This window comes from Osmerus mordax, chromosome 10, assembly GCF_038355195.1.
Source record: "Osmerus mordax isolate fOsmMor3 chromosome 10, fOsmMor3.pri, whole genome shotgun sequence".
NCBI classification, from domain to species: domain Eukaryota; kingdom Metazoa; phylum Chordata; class Actinopteri; order Osmeriformes; family Osmeridae; genus Osmerus; species Osmerus mordax.
Window position 1 is genome coordinate 6276873 of NC_090059.1, and position 18743 is coordinate 6295615.

The 18743-nt window shown below is 45.7% G+C and overlaps 1 protein-coding gene across 5 annotated transcripts in view; it reads right to left on the reverse strand.

Moving 5' to 3' along the window:
- The window catches only part of pald1a (phosphatase domain containing paladin 1a), a 56307-nt gene that overhangs the window by 32787 nt on the left and 4777 nt on the right, over positions 1-18743 (reverse strand). For 2 of the 5 annotated variants that reach the window (XM_067245444.1, XM_067245447.1), the window contains exons 1-18: positions 15183-15235; positions 13396-13593; positions 13032-13134; positions 12324-12503; positions 11061-11225; positions 10673-10833; positions 9880-9955; positions 8614-8762; positions 8365-8461; positions 8117-8221; positions 7659-7754; positions 7390-7524; positions 7139-7255; positions 6778-6957; positions 6335-6532; positions 5881-6021; positions 5619-5694; positions 755-891 (exon numbers count right to left, since the gene is read on the reverse strand). In XM_067245444.1, coding sequence (XP_067101545.1) covers positions 755-891; positions 5619-5694; positions 5881-6021; positions 6335-6532; positions 6778-6957; positions 7139-7255; positions 7390-7524; positions 7659-7754; positions 8117-8221; positions 8365-8461; positions 8614-8762; positions 9880-9955; positions 10673-10833; positions 11061-11225; positions 12324-12503; positions 13032-13134; positions 13396-13593; positions 15183-15223 — 2355 coding nt within the window. In that variant the 5' untranslated portion in view covers positions 15224-15235. Of the gene's footprint in view, positions 1-754; positions 896-5618; positions 5695-5880; positions 6022-6334; positions 6533-6777; positions 6958-7138; positions 7256-7389; positions 7525-7658; positions 7755-8116; positions 8222-8364; positions 8462-8613; positions 8763-9879; positions 9956-10672; positions 10834-11060; positions 11226-12323; positions 12504-13031; positions 13135-13395; positions 13594-15182; positions 15245-18743 lie in introns of those variants that run through there. The other 3 variants (XM_067245446.1, XM_067245445.1, XM_067245443.1) reach the window with 2 other exon arrangements.

An 18743-nucleotide genomic window follows, 5' to 3' on the forward strand; every position in this document is an offset into this window, starting at 1 on the left:
CAGAGCTGACTGACTGCACAGAAGCACATTGATTATAGTCTGCATTACAAATGGCTAAAACAGAGCAGGGTTCCTGTCCAAACTGCTGCCTCCAGTGTAGCCGCCTACACCGTCACAAACTAAATCTACACAGACAGGACAGAGGCAACGCTATCATTGATAGCATTTGTTTCATAGAATCGAAAACTTGATTTCTCAGCCCCTAACAGACTGGAAAACAATGGGTTTACCAGCCGTTTAACAAAATAGGGAACTCATTTCTCAAAGTCCCTCAGGTAATCGATAGCTCTAGAAAAACAGCTTTTACGTTTCCATTCTATGGTATCAACAAACCCTTGAGCCAAACAGAAAGGGAAGTGAGAGGATGTGACGTGATTCACTTGCTGCTAGGGGACATTTAAATGCATTACTGGTACTTAACAACTGACTAATGCTCATGGTTTATCACATACAGTTAATGCTGGGTCAGTTCTATTCAAAAGTCTATGACCGGAGCTTCAACTACCAGAATAGGATTTTACCACCATCTATGGGACATCAGGAGGAACTGCAGCAACTCCATGTGCAGCAACTGGGTCATTCAAGACCTTTGCTACTTCATGTTTACCTCAATTGAAAAGAACCCAAATTTTGTGGAGTGAGTCATTCAAATGTATTTGCATGATTAATGCTACACCCATATAGGTTTGGTGAGGCCATGTAACTGTCACCAATTCAGTAGAGGAGCTCTGTGAGTGTGTGTGTCGCCCCCTACCTGTCTGTAGGTGCAGATGATGATCTCCCTCAGGTGGTAGTGCATGGGGGTCATGGTCTCACTGACTGAGTCCAGGGCCATGTCCACCTCTCTCTTCATCCTGTGGCCATCCGGCAACAGGCGCACCAGCTGCATCACTACCTGGACACACATACACACACACACACACACACTCAGCGTTGTATCATGTACAAATAAGGCTTATGTGATTAACGACCACTTCACCTGTTGAACGTTCTAGTGTATCAGTGTACTGACCACTGAAGACCCGTTAAGGAAGCAATTCTGTGCATTCTATGTTTGAACATGTCCAGATACTGTATTTAAGCACTCTTGTAAGAGAGAGTCTTCACTCATGCTAGCCACTCCGTTGTGGATTGGTGGCATGATCCGACGTCGAGCTAATAAAACCAAGTCAACCCTTTTATAATTGTCGTGTCTCCTTCCGGCCTGCCTTCTCCAGAATTTACATCTTATCAAGTGGCGTCACGAACAGGATCTTCAGCAAAAGGGTGCCAGCAGGTGAGCAGACTTTGATTGTCATTTTTGAATGGTTATATTAACTTCTGCTTACCTGTGGTCCCATAGCTGTTAAGAGAACGAACCTGTTCAAAATATATTTATAAAAAGGGGAATGGATGAGTTCTGTATGAGGAGTTCGGCTGAACCACGAATAGAAGACATTCTCTTTCTTGGAACTTGTTTGCGTGTGATGTTAATAAAAAATAAAAAATGTTTACAGCCTTCCTAGTCGTAGGGATGTATTAAGGAATAATATTTAGGGGTGAAGTAATAATTTTGTTGAGAGTTATGTATATTTAGCATGTGAGTGTTGTGAATTAGTTTTGTCACACTAGATGACATTTGGTGATTTTATCCTTAACCGGAAAGGAGTTTTGACCAAGGGATTGTCTAAGTGTGAAGTGTAGAGTAGATTAGCCGCATGATCTTTTACTCACTCTTTGTCAAGTGTGGAGTGGGATTTTGGTTATGCGAGTATAGGTTACAGATGGCTGATAACTCATGCATCATTGGTAATTGTGATGGGAATTTAATTTGATTCCATAGTGATTTAAAGGGTGCAGGCTTATTAGACATTTGTAGAGAGGTTTCGCAGGATGCAAATCACTTAAAATTGATTTACAAATATAGAAAGAGGAAGGAACTGTAAGGCAGAGTTTCTGGGTACATGTACAGCTTGTGTCTCTGTAAGGTCAAGAGGTCATACAGCAAGGCTCCCTCTGAGCAGAATATAGCATGCAGTCCAGACAGTGGGGAGACAGTGAGGAAAATCATGTACAAATAAGGCTTATGTGATTAACGACCACTTCACCTGTTGAACGTTCTAGTGTATCAGTGTACTGACCACTGAAGACCCGTTAAGGAAGCAATTCTGTGCATTCTATGTTTGAACATGTCCAGATACTGTATTTAAGCACTCTTGTAAGAGAGAGTCTTCACTCATGCTAGCCACTCTGTTGTGGATTGGTGGCATGATCCGACGTCGAGCTAATAAAACCGAGTCAACCCTTTTATAATTGTCGTGACTCCTTCCGGCCTGCCTTCTCCAGAATTTACATCTTATCACTAGGGAAGGTGAATAGTCGCTACATTTAGCGACAAAGTCGCTAAATTGGCAACACTGGACAAGCAGCTAATGCTGCAGAGGCCCCACTAAAGGCTGTCAACAAGAAAAGTGGAAGAGCCACATGGAAATACTTTGGGTGTGAGGCAGATTTTTGATTTTTTTGTTCAGATTTTTTAGCTCTACAAATTATCTCTAAGACATCTGCTGAGTTCGCTTAATCACTCAGTCTGTATTAATGTTCTGCTGTTGTCATACTGTAATTTGGCTTCAGCCTTAGATATTGTAGGTGACTGTTACTGTCAACAAATGAGAGTTGTTCAGTAACCTATTTTAGTTTTTTTCTTAGGTATCGAAAATGGTATGGGGGTACCGTGAAATTTCACTGGTATTGGTAACTGTTGCTTGCTTTTCTTCTGGTACACTCTTGCACTTTTGAGGTTCATGTTGTTTAATTGTAACTTGTTTAACTACATGCTCTTGTGGTTCTGGCCTTTGGAACTTATTTGGTTTTTCACAATGTATGCTTCATGTTTTGGCTACCCGCAATGTTGGGGCTATCTCGTTGTTATGATCAGTGACCTATGCACTTTTGTAAAGCTCTCTCTTGGAAGTCGCTTTGGATAAAAGCGTCTACTAAATGAATAAATGTACATGTAACTACTGAAATGTTGGTACCGTGACAACACTAAACACACAAAAAACTACTTTAAATCCTTGGTCTTTTGGAAAGTTTAAGAGAAACATTAGTTAGTAGTGGAAACTGTGCACCAGCTGGTGCGAAGCATTCACAACCAGCATGACCCAAGTGGCTGCCAACTGAGCCAGCTATTAGTCATGACCTGATTTTGGTGGGAAGGAGTGTCGAGCCTCATCCCACCGTTGTGCTGTTTATGCAATGTGTTGTTAACCTACTGGAGCTGGCCCAGTAGACCCAGTCTTACAGTATGTACGCATGACCAGACCTGCAGGCCAAACCCTGTAACCCCACAACAATTTGTGTCAGCCAAACAGTGACATCAGCACCCACTATCCACAGCCCTCGGCAGGGGCGTTGTTAGACATAAAACTATTCATATCAGTTTTTTCTTTCAAGCTTGCTTGCACAATGCACTACTAGGCTATAGAAACTCCCTTTGCTTAACCCACTATACAACAGTTAAGGGATGCAAGTTTGATATCAGCTTTGGAAGGGACATCCATAGTTGATGCGAGCGCGGACATTTCTTTCGCATTCATTTTTTTTTTTTTAGCTTCATGTAATATTGTTTTATGTATTAGTCAAAATAAGATGATCGGTAGGCCTATCAGTTAGAAACTTTCTTTAGTTTTTTAATGTTTTCTTAGACTACCTCAATTCTGACTTGTGTGCCGAGTCCAATACCTGGGGCCTCATGTATAAACGTTGCGTACGCACAAAAAGCTTGCGTACGCTGGTTTTCACGCACAAGCAGACGTGAGAATGTGCGGACCGTCCGCAAAGTCTTGTCTGGCTCTGTAACGTGGCGAATTCTAACTGAAAAGTGCAGAAACTTACCAAACATTACAAAATAAAGTTTCCACTACTACGTTTATGACGTTGACTATTCAAAAAACATAAAAATAAAAGTTTGATCATTAATGTGGATGATCACATCAAAATGCCAAAACCCAAAACGGGAAATGCTATATAGCCTTCTGTTTAATCCGCCACCACTTAATAACATGTTAAACTTGAGGGTGTCAAACGAACGACAAAATCACTCAGGAAATGCATGTCACGCTAACCCTAATACCTGATGACAGGCCGAGAAACAGGACACATTTTCTCGCCTCCACCTCTGTTGTCAGAACTTCGATCTCACAGTCACGTATTTTTTCGAATAAACGCTGCGGCGTGTATTAAATAACGTTCATTTTTGGTGCAGCGTTTATTCGAGGGCGGCGTTTATTCGAAGAAATACGGTAATTCAGACAAAGAAATGACCTCAGGAGCGCATTTATAGTCCATCTGCATATTCATTTATGGGAGGAGGCAAGGCGGGGTCAGTGGCTCGTTCACGTGCGGTCAATGTCACGTTGATTGTGATTTATAAAGGAAAGGTGCGCAGGACCTGGCGTACAACCGGTTTTATACATGTGAATATTTCTGTGCGTAGGTACTTTTCAAGTTTTGGCCGTACGCCATCTTCTGGTATGAAAGCTGCACAATCCTTTATACATGAGGCCCCTGGACTTCTGTGTGCGTGCTGCAGTGGCTATTTGGCAAGCTCAGAAAAGTGCACTGACATGGAATTCTGTGTGCATCCGTTTGGGTTTTTTCGGTTAAACTGCTTTGATTTTACAGACGTTGATTGGGATACTGCGTTTATTTTGTGTATATATATATAATATATATATTGTGTGTGTGTGTGCGCATAGAGAGGGGGGGGGAGCGAGAGAGTAAAAATGAAAGATATCACATTTAATGGTAATGTCCCAGATTGAACAGATGAAAGGCTATTTGGGACATACAGTGCACACGTGCACAGTACATAACAAAACTATACAGATATACACTGGGAAACATCAACATTACCGTCTCCATATCGTGGTTGACTGAGTCCTAAGGTTTCCACAGACAGCCCAGCATTTCACTGTGGGCGGCATTTACCAGGCTGCGCACGATTCACTGAGGCGTCAGAACAGCACAATAGAGTCACACCTCACCTCGCGGAGCGCGGCTAGAACTGAACCAGACGTTTCCCATGGCAACCACCCTGCGTGTCCCAGACACTGGCCCCTCTTGGGCCGCTGTGAACGGTATGCGGCCGTTGTGAGCCAAGCCTGCCGAGTCTGGCCTCTTTCACAGTGGCCATGTTTACAGCTCTAAACACTGACCCAGCAGGTTCCATTAAGACAGCGCTGATTCACGCTCGAACCCCCCCCCCCCCCCCCCCCCCGCTGGCTTTCAGAGGGACTATTTCAGTAGAATGAATATGGCCTCTGTATTTGTTTGTCTATTTTCAGTCTTTGGGTGCGAGGGGAAGCTGTACAAAGCGCAGGGATATTCCATGCTCCGTTTTGTGGTGGATTTGGAAATAGGGTTTTTGGAGCAAGGTGGATATTTATTAGTCATAAATGATTGGTTATTTATCAAAATGAGACTGAAACAGACTGTGGTGTTGTGAAAAGGGGGGCTGACAGGGAAACAGCTAAACCACACACCAGACGGTTGATATCCAAACAGGATATCACCACCAGACGTTCCTCCATCCCAAAAACAAGAGTGGCAGAATACAATAGAAGCAAGAACGTTACCTACCTCAAATTCCCCCTTGGTGTACTTGGCATCGGGAACACTCACTATCTCATCATCGCCAAATTCAGGGAAGCCCTACATAGAGAAATAGGGCATCAACAACGCTCTGTCAAAATGACCATTTTATATGAACTAACTTTTACTCTATTTAACGGATAAAGAACAACTTCAGAATGAATTCCAAAAAAATAAAAATAAAATAATCCTCAGAATCCTCCTCTAGCCCCTGGACTCAATGTTGTGTTTCAAGCAGCCCCTTACGTTGAAGTGCCAGAGAGTGAGAGCAGCCATGACCATGGCTGTGGTGGTCCTGCCCTTGCCGTTGGAGCAGTTGAAGACAAAGGCCGAGTGGGAGTCCTCTGCCAAGGTAGACTTCATGGCCTCCATTAGCTTGTCGAAGTCCTGAGGAGAGTTACACGACACGCACACACACAACACTGAGCTCACAATCAGTGGTTACATGTAACACCTTGTACCACTAGGGGGAGCTTTATACTGTATCTCTATTCCACACACATACACACACACACATCCACACACACACACAACACACAACACACACTAAAGACGAAAAACAACACGCCACGGCAGTGCGTTCACAAAAACTGTCTGCAGTAAGGATGCTCTTTTAGTTGGCTTTAATAAATTTTCTTTGATTTGGGCTTGTCTCTGGTTGAAAGTGTGTGTGTGTGTGCACATGTCTGCCAGACGTTACCTCCTCTCTGGGCGCGCTGCAGTCGTCAAGGGGAATGCGTCTGTAAATGAGGCCCTGGTGAACGCTCTCCTGCTGGCTGAACACCTCCTGCACCGTCAGGCAGTTCTTGAACATCTTCATCTGCTTCTCCTGCTCCAGGATCACCTCCAACCACTTCTGGGCCCTCAGGATCTCCTCCTTCAGGGCTGTCTCTAGTTTCTGAGGACAAGGGAGGTGGATGGGTGGGTGAGTGGGGGGTGCATTATTGTCAGGAAAACATGGCACACACACATAGCAGCTCTTTGCTTTCCAAGATGTAGCTGTAGGTTAGAATCTACCAATTGTTGAGAGATCAATCAATATAACAGAGATACCTACAGTAAGATCCAGTGGATTTGACTTGGGTGTCATGCAAAAAGTGAACAGGTAAGAATGAAATTGAAAATGTTTTAAGAGTTGGTCACCTCCAGTTGCTGGGTGTCAGAGGCTGGGACAGAGATGTCCTGGTCCAGACAGGAGGGCTCTCTGGGGATGAACACCTGTCCATTCCCCTCCAGCACCAGCTCCTCCTGCAGGTTTACCCAGAGAACGTGGCTGTGTTTACGCTTCTCGTCCGTCAGGTGGGCCAACACTGCAGCCGTTGCCTGCGCACAGACACAGACAAACACACAAACGTTTGGACAGCAGTTATGGCCCATTAAACGTAATGCGTTCAGTTGGTTTCAGTCAATCTCTAGAATGCAAAGGTATCCCCTACAATATTAACCTTTATTATTGTACATTGCATCATCTATCGTAATATTCTGTGTTGCTTGGAGATTTTACCTCTGCTGTGGGCTGTGCCATCCCGTAGATTGGCATCTTGGGCACGCGTCTGAAATTGGCAACCTTCATCTCTTTCATGGTGCTGAGCACATCTGGGGCCAAGTACTCATCAGCAACCTGCACACACACACACACACACAGTCAACTTACAAACCCATTTGTTTAGAACACCTATATAAATTTATTTGTTACAAATGTATTCCAAAACATGGGTCCATTTTGGACAGTAAAGAGAAAGTATGGGAGGTTACCAGGACGCGTGCCCCTCTGGTGACAAGGTCGGCGGGGGCAGACATCCCAGACAGGTCCATACAGGCCAGGAGCCTGTACACCCACGCGTGTGCACACATCCACTGGCTGAAGTTACACGCAAACGCCAGAGGATACTGCCAGACGCCACACAGAGACAACATACCGTTAATGAAACAAACAAAAACTAAAAACAAATATTTAATTTTCATACGACTACGTGAGCAAAATGATCAAACCGTTCAGGACGAGGTGAAATAATGAGTCTAACCTGTTCGTGGAGGTACGCGTTGAACACTATCAAATAAAAGTAACGCTCCAAGCTCTGCATTGTTCGCTGAAGAAAGTAGTCTTTGGTACTGCTTCCCTGGTAGAGATGACAAGACATTAGACCCTTCAACATAGTGCTAGCTAGTTTGAAATTGTTCACATTAATCCCAGCCCCCGTTGGACTTCTTGTCAGCTTGTATACGTGTTACGCCTAATTGGCTGGCCACGGTTAAGATCCAGGAGTGCAGTCTGAAAAGGCAAGCTGTTGTCCGTACTGCTTTGATCTCCTCCTGTCTCATTTCCAAAAGGTGTGCAGGTACAGCGCTAACACTGCTCTCAGGTCATAACACATTCACAGCTCTGATGGGCTGAGCACCTTACAGTGGATAAAGGGCTTTCATGCCGACTTAGTAGATTTAGAAAACAACACGGCAGCTGTAAATGTACTGCACGTCTCACCTGAATCTGATAATCTTCTCCTATCCCCTCCAGCTTCTTCTTATTTTCATATATGGCGTCTTTGATGTTGTGCATTTCTGAACAAAGGCCAATAGCTTGGTCCACCTGACGCACAAAAAAGGGGCAGAAACGTGTTTGAAGTTGTCAGCATGAATTTCTGCAAGCATGAATCTTCCATTCGTTTACAATATGAAACGCAAAGGAATATTTTTTCAGCATTATAATGCTAATGTGCTTGTATCGCTCACCTCTTCCATCACCTGTTGCCCGTTAGGCAGCTTGTTGACCAAGTTCTGGATGACCTGGAAAAGTGGCTTCGGTTCGGACGGTGGAACCTCCTCGCTCCTGAAAACATGCAACATCCTGAAATCTTACGTCGTTTCACGCAGTATTGCTACGAAGTGTTACGACAAATGTGTGATGTGTCAGATGATGCTATTTCCCGCAACAGAATTTGTTTGAGCTTTTCCCAGAGTGGGACTGTGTTATGGTCTTACTGCAGCTCTGCCGTGCCCTTTAGGCGGTTCATGACCAAGGTGCCCAGGATCATGGCCAGGTTGGTGCGGCCCACGCCCACCTGGCAGCTGAACAGCAGGGCCGGCGTGGGCCTGGGCGGGTCGGTACGCAGCAGCAGGTGAGGGCTCTCCTAAAAACCAGCACCTGTACGTTACTTCATGGCAACAATGAAAGCAACGGGTAATGTCTACATATAAAGGTTTCTCTACAATGACCAAAAAGTGTACAGCGCATACAGGTGTCTCTCTCGGCACAAATGAGACAAGGCAACTCGCCTTTAAAGCTGAAAAGTCCAAATCCGCCGTTTAACTGCTGCTACTCAGAATATGACACTGTGGATCAAGTGACGGAAATCGTGAAATCCCAATTTTCCTTAGTGCCGACTGGACACATTTTGTATCTTGGCAAACTTCCTTTAGCAAATTTTAACACTTAAAACCGAAAACGAGAAAAACTGCGGTTTGAACTTAAGCCCTCTTTCAACTTCTATACCAGGAAGTAAGAGACCATGCAGGAAGCAGTCACCAGTCCTGCAGAGTGCAAACATGAGTTACAGTCGTTTAGCAAACAGAGATGAGACACAGCAGAACAACACTGCCGTCTGTGTGTGTGTGTTGCAGTGAAAAAGAGAGAAAATGAAAGAGAGAGAGAGAGAGAGAGAGAGAGAGAGAGAGAGAGAGAGAGAGAGAGAGAGAGAGAGAGACAGAGAGACAGAGAGAGACAGAATTCAGTAGACCACTGGGTCCATACTTGCCAAAAATTGAACCATTTTCCAACCGCAGGGAACAGGACAGTCCTCTATACACAAGTCATTCCAAAAAAGGCCAAACGCAACCAAAGGACTTGGCACATCCTGTCCCAAGACGGAAACCATACAACGCTGTGAGCGGACGTCCCTGTCTCCCTCTACTGCCAAGGGGTCGACCGAGGCACAGCAGTTTAGACTCGAGGCCTCGTGTCATATTCATAACTATTATGATTATTGGGGGATTGATGGTACGTACACGGTGACAGGCCCAGGCAGTGTTAACACAAAGCTCGCCTGGCCTTCCGTCCACCTCCCTGAGATACTCCAGATGTTCTAGAATGTTCCACTCGTGAATATCCTTAATGGCACTTCAAAACAAATTGCTGAAGAGAGAGAGAAAAAAGGAGGAACCTAATCCCTAATATAGAAATACAGGAGTCATAATGATTGGGTTGAGACTGTTATCATCAGTTAGACCATGACGACAACGGTCTCTTACCCTGAGAATGCTGACAAAGGCATCGAAGTCCTCTTCCAGAGGAGCGCCCTCCATCGGCAGTGGTAGTCTGTGGTACCTGAGATTGGATAAACACAGGCAGGAAGACACAGAGACACACATGAGACAAAGAGAAGACAACTGTTATTAAGTTGTTGGTGGGAAAAAAAATACGGTGTCTGTTTTGTCAACATGGCCTCAAAGCGGGTGAAACATGGTAAACGTGAAAGAACAACAAGTCAGGACAGATCTGCAGCGTCTTGAGCGGCATGGCGTCGATCTCACGTGTTGGAAACACCCTGCTCAATTGTACAGGGGGACTTGTGGGCAGATACCCATTCGCATAAAGGACTGGCCTCTTAAATACTCTTTCTACCCATCATGTTAAAAAGCGCTGCATCAAAAAGTCCCTTTCCTATGCTTGATGTTTAGGACAGGGAATTCTCAAAGGATTTGCTGTTGACCCAGATGGTTTTAGTGTACTGGGAGGGTTGGGGGCAGAGGGGATGACATATTCACTTGGCCTGGAAATGTTGTGAGCTAGTCATTACATATCAATAAAACCTCCGGCAACGCTGATCTGATTACAAACAGGATGCCGCAATCTTCCTCCTTCACAAAGCAGGCCACTCAGCCATTGCACAAACAAGCTCCTCTATTTACAACCTGGCTCTCTTGCTTGCACTGCTCTGCTCGCTTGCAGCGGGGGTTTATCTAAACCATGCCACTATGACGTTGTGGGGCCCTGAGGTGGCTTGCTAGCAACGGATGCTAATAAAGGCTAGGTAAACAGCACCTGTAGAGCGGCGAGGTGAACATGGGTCTCTTGTAGACCTCCTCAGTGACGTGAATGTCCTCCTCGCACGCAATGGCCATCTTCTGGGGCTCGTCCTTGAAGTGCTCGATGTCGTTGTAGACGTAGAACACGTTCTCGTTGAGCTTGGCGAAGTCGTGGAGCTAGGGGATTAAATACAGTTTAACATCACAGCGATTTTAAAATATCTAATTTGTGACTTAGTCTCTGTATTGCCTGCCGTAAAGTTACAAAAAAGCGCTTTGTAAATGAAGAACAGTCCATTTAGTATTGAGGAAGTACATGAATTTCCAGGCTCATTGAAGCTGGATCAGCATTGTATGCTGTGTAAAGGTTCAAGAGATAACTGCATCGTTTTGACATGACGGACCTCTTTTCGGATAATTAGCTCCAGGTTCTCCACCTGCGCCTCCTTGTCCAGGCCATGAAGGTTCTCATGGAGGTTCTCTTTCCTCCTGGGGGTGTATGGTACAAAGTTGTCCTCCAAGTGAAGAAAGACCACCGGCTCCTCTCGCACACAGAAGAAAATCACCTCCTGCACACAGAATAAGAAATATAATTTAGAAACTAGAGGGTACAATTTCTAGGGAAATTGTGAGGTGTGCTTCTGTCGGTTGGAGATGGGTATGTTTACAGGCTGTGAATATCAACAAAATGTACTGGGGCTAGGTCTGAATCTAGGAGCAAAACAGAGCACAGCTGCCAGCTGTAGGTATATGCAGGTAGCAACGCTAGTGCTAAATAAGCTGGTCGGCTCCATGACGCCGGGTAAGTAGGGCTCGTGAGACTGCTCACCAAAAGAACGAAGGGGAACCCACTTGTCTAGCAGATTAAGACATTTGTAGGTACCTAGCGAAAAGTAACCTCAACTTTCCTAGACTTTTAGCTACGGTACTAATGCTGAGGGCTCGCTGATATCGCTGTCTGCCTTACTATAACGTCGTATCTATGCGTTGTTGCTAACGTGTGATGACGTTGTGCACTGAGTTCCCTTGTGCCACACAAGGCACTTTTTGCCACAAAAAATGCAGCAACAACAAAAAAAATCGGGCCCAAGACGAACATTTTGTCACCGACGTTGTCTATGTAGTGCAAATATTCAAGTTCTTTTTATGAGAGAGAACAATGGTTGTGCTCGCAAAAGTCTTGAGCACACCCATTAATATAATATATCTATTTTCAGTTGGATGGAGTGTCTTTGCTTGCATGGGCCTCCAAAACTAAGCCTTAATTTTCATTCCAACATAAGCCACATGGGAAAGGAATTTATAGCGTGCCGCTTTCAGATTTGGTCATTTTATTTCAATGACAGTCCATTTCCATCTGCTGTAACCAGACAGATATTCATTTTTTTTTCCATGCTCCTTTCACATGAATGGGAGTCTCTGTTTGCTTAGTTCTATCTCTTACCCACAGACGAGGCAGAGACACTTGACTCTTCAAATATTTACAGAAAACACGTGAAGAAAAAGGCCCAGTGAGACACCAAGACAACGGCACCTGCACACCTTAGCCCAGTGTTGTTGTGACGATTGGCAACATCACACTAAACTAGCTACAGAATGCAAAACACGAAACAATATGACAAGCGTTTGGCAGACTGAAAAAATAACCGTAAAAAAGGGCTACCGACCTCGTATCCTTGGCCCTGGAGCCTTTGGAGGACCTGTTTGAAACCATTCAGACTGGGTTGGCCCATTCCAAACAGGGGGTTAGCCCCTTTAACTTGGCGGAAGTTGGGCGCCCCATAGATGCCTGTGGTGTTGAGGACGTCCGCCTTGCTGTACACGTCCTGCACCATGAAGTACTCCCCCTATAGGACATCCAAAACAATTAACATCAAGACGGGGGGGGGGGGGGGGGTGTAGGGTCATGTTAGAACATGGTCTTCAGGCCCTCGTCATTCATTAGCAATTGTGAATACCGCGGTGCTATTAGGCCCAACCGGTCGTCTAAGTGAGTAAACAGAAGCTCTTGTCTAACAATGGGGATGATCGCATGCCTAATTAGCCCGGTTGTAGGTGACAGCAGATCAAAGTCTTAAGAGGGAGGTGACAACGCTCCCCACTCAGCGGCTACACATCATCAGAAAACACAACGCATGACAATGTCCTTTGGGCTTTCTCTGCAAATTGAGCACATTTACGTGAAATGAGTAAGCACAAGGCTGGCTGTAGTCAATTCCAAGTGTCGGATTTTTTTTAAAGGATATTTATAAATGTGTGTCTGTTTTTCTGTGTCTGTATATATGTGTGGTGTGTGCTTTTGTGTGTGTGGGGGGGACGGGACATGGAGATATTGAGGAGGGTGAACGCCTGGGATGTTGGTGTTCTTTCCTTACCAGAACCAAATAATGTTCAGGCATCGCATCTGATATCCGACCCACTTTATAATTCGTTCTGAGGACGTCATCGTGGATCTGAAACTCCTGTCTGCAGTTGTACCTGCAGCAAACAAAAACTACCAATCAAAAAACAAACACGTCGGCGTCACCAAGAAGCAACAGCATTTTGTCGGTAATCCCAACCTACAACATCACCTCCATCTCCTTATTTATTTCCAGTGGTAGACAAAGAGAGATGAAACAGGACCACAAATAAACAGCAAAGAGAGGTGGGGGGTGGGGTGTGATCAAAGCGCTGGGGGGGATTAACATCCAATTGAGAGAACACTCATTTGGGGGCCGGCAGCGGCGGAAGGCTTACGTGATGACGACGGGTGCCACCTTGTTGGTGATTATGGACTTGGCCTTGTTGTTGTGGATGTTGACCGTCTGGAAGGAGCTCACGCTAAGCGACTGCCTGCTGTCTGCCATCCCGTTGCCATGGACACTTTCAAGTGGCGATGCGGAGGTGACGGCTTGTGGCGCTGCGCTGGCAGTTGTACCCATGCTCCACAAGCAGCTGTGAACAACATCGTAGCGGAACTCGTGGATAAAGAGGCCAAAAACACACGTTGCATATTTACACACGCGCCCACTCAGAGACAGAACGCTCTTGTTTCACACCGGAAGAGAGCTGTGTTGAAATCAAGGGCATAGGAACTGCTGAATCTGTATCCAAAGCTATCATTTTCTGTGCCGATTTGAAAATAATTGGTATTTCATAGTGTGAACACCATGATGTCATTGTGCACAACTTGTGTTCTTCTGCATAGCTCCTATTGGTATTTCTTTTTATCTCCATGTGACTGACACCCACCCACCGCTGTCCACTTGCCTGATAGAAACCTGTCTAAACATGAATGAACCAGCCTAAACACAAATCAACACTCTGAACTTGACTGTTGGCAGATTGGCAATATTTCTCTGCCAAGACTACGGAGGGTGTCGTCTTCAGCGTGGATGTATTTGTATGTTAATTGCAGCCCACTTGATGTGGAGCACTGGCCTCCCAAACAAGCCAGGCAGGCGTCTACTGTAGTCCCCTGAGTAAACAGGGGCTTTGCACTGAGCTCTGCAGATAAACAAACGAGTGATTCGACAAACTAGCAGGACACAGCCAACAGTGCTCCTCCACATCTCACACACAGCTGGCAACGTCCCAACTGCCCCCGCCATCCCCCACCCTTACACACATACACACACACACACACACGGACATAAACACAACGAGAAACACAGATGCACACAGACACAGCCGGGGAGATGCAGGCATACATATCACAACAAACACACACGTGTATGCACACATATGTACAGAGAAACACAACACACAATGCCAAATTCCAAGTCCAACCCCAAGGGCATTCAGAGACATGAGACAGATATAAGCAGGGCATCCAGGACCAACAGCAGCAGGAAACAACATGGATGTTCTGGGGGAGCAGTACAGAAAGGGGATGACTGGTTTGAGGGGGTATTATCTGTCCGCCCCAAAAGTTCAGTGACTCCTGTGCGATCTCCTGCTTTGAACATACCCACACACTCTAAATGGGGTTGGTCCCAAAAACATTTCAGCAGACTGGTGAGCCACTCCTGCCTCCCATCTCTCTCTTTCTCTGTCTCTCCCTCCCTCTCCATCGCCTTTGTTGTGCCTGAGAGTGAGTGGGAAGTTCAGCCTTGAACAGAGGGACTTAAATGCTTCAGTAGCAGGGTTCTCTTCTCAAAGGAGTAACACGCAACACAAAGTCCACCGCAGAGCACACTGCAGTATGCCACTAAACGATAGAACTGTAAGGGAATTAACTTTGTCAGATCACGAATAGCGGATAACGGGTGGAAATAGCTCAATGATCGGTTTATTGCGATGACAGTGTGTCTATAAAGTCTAAATGAAACTACTGTGTGACATAAAATCTTGAGGAAAATAACTTTAGAAAGGGGAAATACAACTCAACTGATCTACACCACATGACCAAATACATCCCAATCACAGTCTCTAAGAATACAGTTGTTCAAACTGCCTTCTATCTTCCTGTGACATGAAAGAAGGATTTCTGTGCATGCACCGACTAGGACACCACAAACTGCAAATCGGACCAAGAGTCTTACGTTCTAATGGGTGAGTGCTCTGCTGTCCCATCCCTTTGCATCTCCCGCTTGCTTTCCGCCATGTTCCAGAAAAATAACTTGCCGTCACATCCCACCGAAGGAAAAAAACCAAACTCTCCCCTTTCAGGATCACACCGACCACCCCCTCCGGGCAGGAGCAAAGAAAAACACCCCTCGCAACCAGAATGCCCCTTTAGCTGGCACTGCTAACGGGCTGTAAAGGTAACACTGAGCGAGCCCTCTATCTCACTCCTCTTTTGTTCAGTCCGATCGCACAGCCGTTGTGCTGTGAGATTGACACTGGAACCTCGTGTCTCGACGGAGGGCGCCGAGAGAAACGGCGGTACATCTGGTGGCCAGATGGCTTCAGCCGAGCTTGCTTTCACAGGGACGGACAGTGCACCGAGTAGACACAATTGGCTCTTGTACTGTAGCACAAATAAAGACCAGGAGCAAAATGGCCAGCCACAAGTGTCACGTTATCTGCGTGTAGCCCAACTGACCCAATTGGTTGTATAGTGTTAGGGTTATTATTAGAACTATTGTGATACAGGAAAAACACAATGGACAATGGGCTTCTCATCTAATTACAGGACATCAACCAATCATCAGGTGCACTCCAATATAAAAATATTGTGGCTCTTGTAAATGTAAAAACTTGTCAAAGATGATGTTAATGTTTTGTTTGAATGATTTGAGGATGTTCAACACTGGCCACAGCTTCACTATCTGAGATGCTCTTCTGACTGAGTCGCAGACTAACCACTTACAGCTCTAATGAAGTTCTATACAAACTAGAACTCCTTTACGACAGGATGAAGGACTACCCACTGTCTCTGGATGAGGGGATCCTTAACTGAATTGCTCCTTATATGGTTTCTTCCCTTCTTTCTCTCTCTAAGACATTTTTGGGGGTTTTCCCTTATTTTTGCTGAGGATTACGTTGTTTATCGGTGCTGAACTGTATGCAGCTGAAAAGCCAATTTTTACATAGATGTTAGGGATGAATTAACTAATAAAGTAAGCATCTATCACTTTAAGTCTAATATTTCCTCTCCCTGCAGACACGACCATGCTGCCATAGTGTTCAGGGTGACCCTATAGGGCAGGGCTTAGCCTATCCATTGCATAGAACACCATCAGCCGTTGCCAGGGCAAAGCAGGAAAGGCTACATAGAAATGGACGTTTATCAAACCAAAATGGTTTGAATCTAAATTCCTGCAAGTGTGTTTTAATTTACATTTCCTGATGGGGGCCTTCAAGGGCTGTTTCCCCCACCCCAAAAAATTCATGATGTGTGATCATTTTCTACTTTCACCAAGAAGTGAAACCGTTTTGGAATAGGCTAAACTAAATAGAATTCATTTCACTTCCAAGTCGGTTGCTCAGAGTCTTAATTTAGCAGCAAAGTGCCTTCTGGAGAAGTGTAAATAGCTAGAATCAACCTCGGGAACTCCCAGCCTTCACTTTAAACTGGGCCGACAGGCACTTGAGGCGGAGGCCTCAGCAGAAATAGCCCGCGGTCATAAACATCCTCCTGGACAGCCAATCAAGACGTTTGGCCTGTTTATTTCGAAATCACATCCAGGAAGCAGTTACCCGCTCACAAGACGAATAAAAGGCAATGACAATCTGCAATTTCCTCAGTAGCAAAACGTATTGAGCGAACCATCTGGAGGTCGACAGCAGAAAAGGAGTGTCAACATGAAGCTAAATATGAATGTCTGAAAGCATGTGAGCTACCTTGAAAACAAGCCAAAAACTAAATAGGGCGATTGGCAGAGATTTTGAAATTCAACATGAAAGCCAGCTACACTGGTCAAGTCTAGCTGCCCCCCCCCCCCAAAAAAAGAGCACATAAAGCAGTGCATCAACTACAGTTGGTGGAGAAGTCCATTCGGAAGCATCGCTATTTCAAAATTGGTGCAGTGGGCACCGCATGCCAAAACTCTCCAATTAGGCACAGTGAGCTTGAGACCATGGAAAACTGAGGAAGAGCCCACCCACCCCCACAGTATCCCCCATTCCCTGCACTGCTCCTTTCAGGGTTCTGCCCATTGAAATTCCGCTGGTGTCCTAACTTTGCTGTCGAAACTCCTTCCAGACAAAAGGGTCTAAAAGCAGGCAGGAAGGAGTGCGCAGCTGCAGGATGCATCTGTCGCTGGTCTGCCTAATAAGAGGAAGGATGCAGAGCACTGCTCATTCACAGGAGATGTAGGGGGTTTGTGGGGACGGGCATCACCCCCCCACCCTCTCCCACCACCACCTCCCCTCCCCCTGAACACCCTCCACGACAAGGGTGGACTGGGAGATTTTTTCCCATGTAGGGTGGACTAAAGACACGGTAGGACAAAAAAAGCTCAGATTGTGTGTCTTTTATCAAAGCATGATGCCACCCTAGCTGGCAACATATCCCGAGCAAGCAGGCAAGCACACATCTCTAATTCATCCTCACCAGGTCACAGACACCGCAGATTTTTCCGGAGAGACACTCGTTTAGTCTGACGCCAAACAGGAACAGCCACTGACCACCTGACGGTCACACAAGCCTGTTCCATTCATCTGAAGGAACAGAAAAACTATGTCCCGTCCTTTTGTGCCTTTATCAGGCGTGGACATTTTCTGGAGCAGCCCTGCTTGCATTTGTCAGTCATCCTTGCCGCTCCTTACTTTGAAGTGTGTCACGGCGGAACATTGCCTCCCTTATTACTGGGGGGAGGGGGGGGGGGGGGGTAGTGATATCTACTCAATAAAGACAAGGCGTAGTCTGCATTGGGACTTGCTCGACCCGGGTGTCCAAGGTGTGACTGACTCCTCAGGCCTTTTTTCAGAAGTTAGATACAAATGGTTGATGTCCTAGGAACAGCTACCCAAAGGTGACATCAACAGATCCTACTCAGGTTTCTTTCTACAGAAAAGCTCAATTCAGCAAAAGACAAACCCGGAACCTGCGTAGTCCCTCACATACTCATCCCACGAAAAGAAACCGTTTCGAGATGGTGAGGCCACTTGCAAAGCACCCAACCCACACCCAGGAAGCGCATGCACACCTTGGCAGGAAACGCCGTGTGTGACAGGGAGTGAGCTTCCTTCCAGCAGCTGTGCACGTCTTTCATCAAGGAGTTCAGAGGTCACGGACAAGTGTGACTCCACAGGACATTGGGCCAATATCGCAGCACCGCACGGAAATGAGCTCAGGGCTTCCTCCCCCGGGAAAAAAAGAATTATCATATTGTTTCAACCTCAGCCTTACACACGAAGACAGCCATTGAGACATTCTTTAAAGGTATAATGAACCCAGATGCTTTCAGAGTGGCAAGATCTGATACACAGATACAGTGTGCACTGACTCAATCCACTTCTAAATCAAAAAGTCAAAAAAGAATTGTTCTACTGACTGATATCTTTAAATGTAGGAGAACATAAAGATTCTGGCCCGTGTTTATGACCCACATAGAACATACCTCCATGTAACACAAGCTATATTCCCCTGTACTACCATTCAAAAGAGGCTTCTCGGCACCAGACTACATCAAGGCCACAAACAATATGCCATTGAC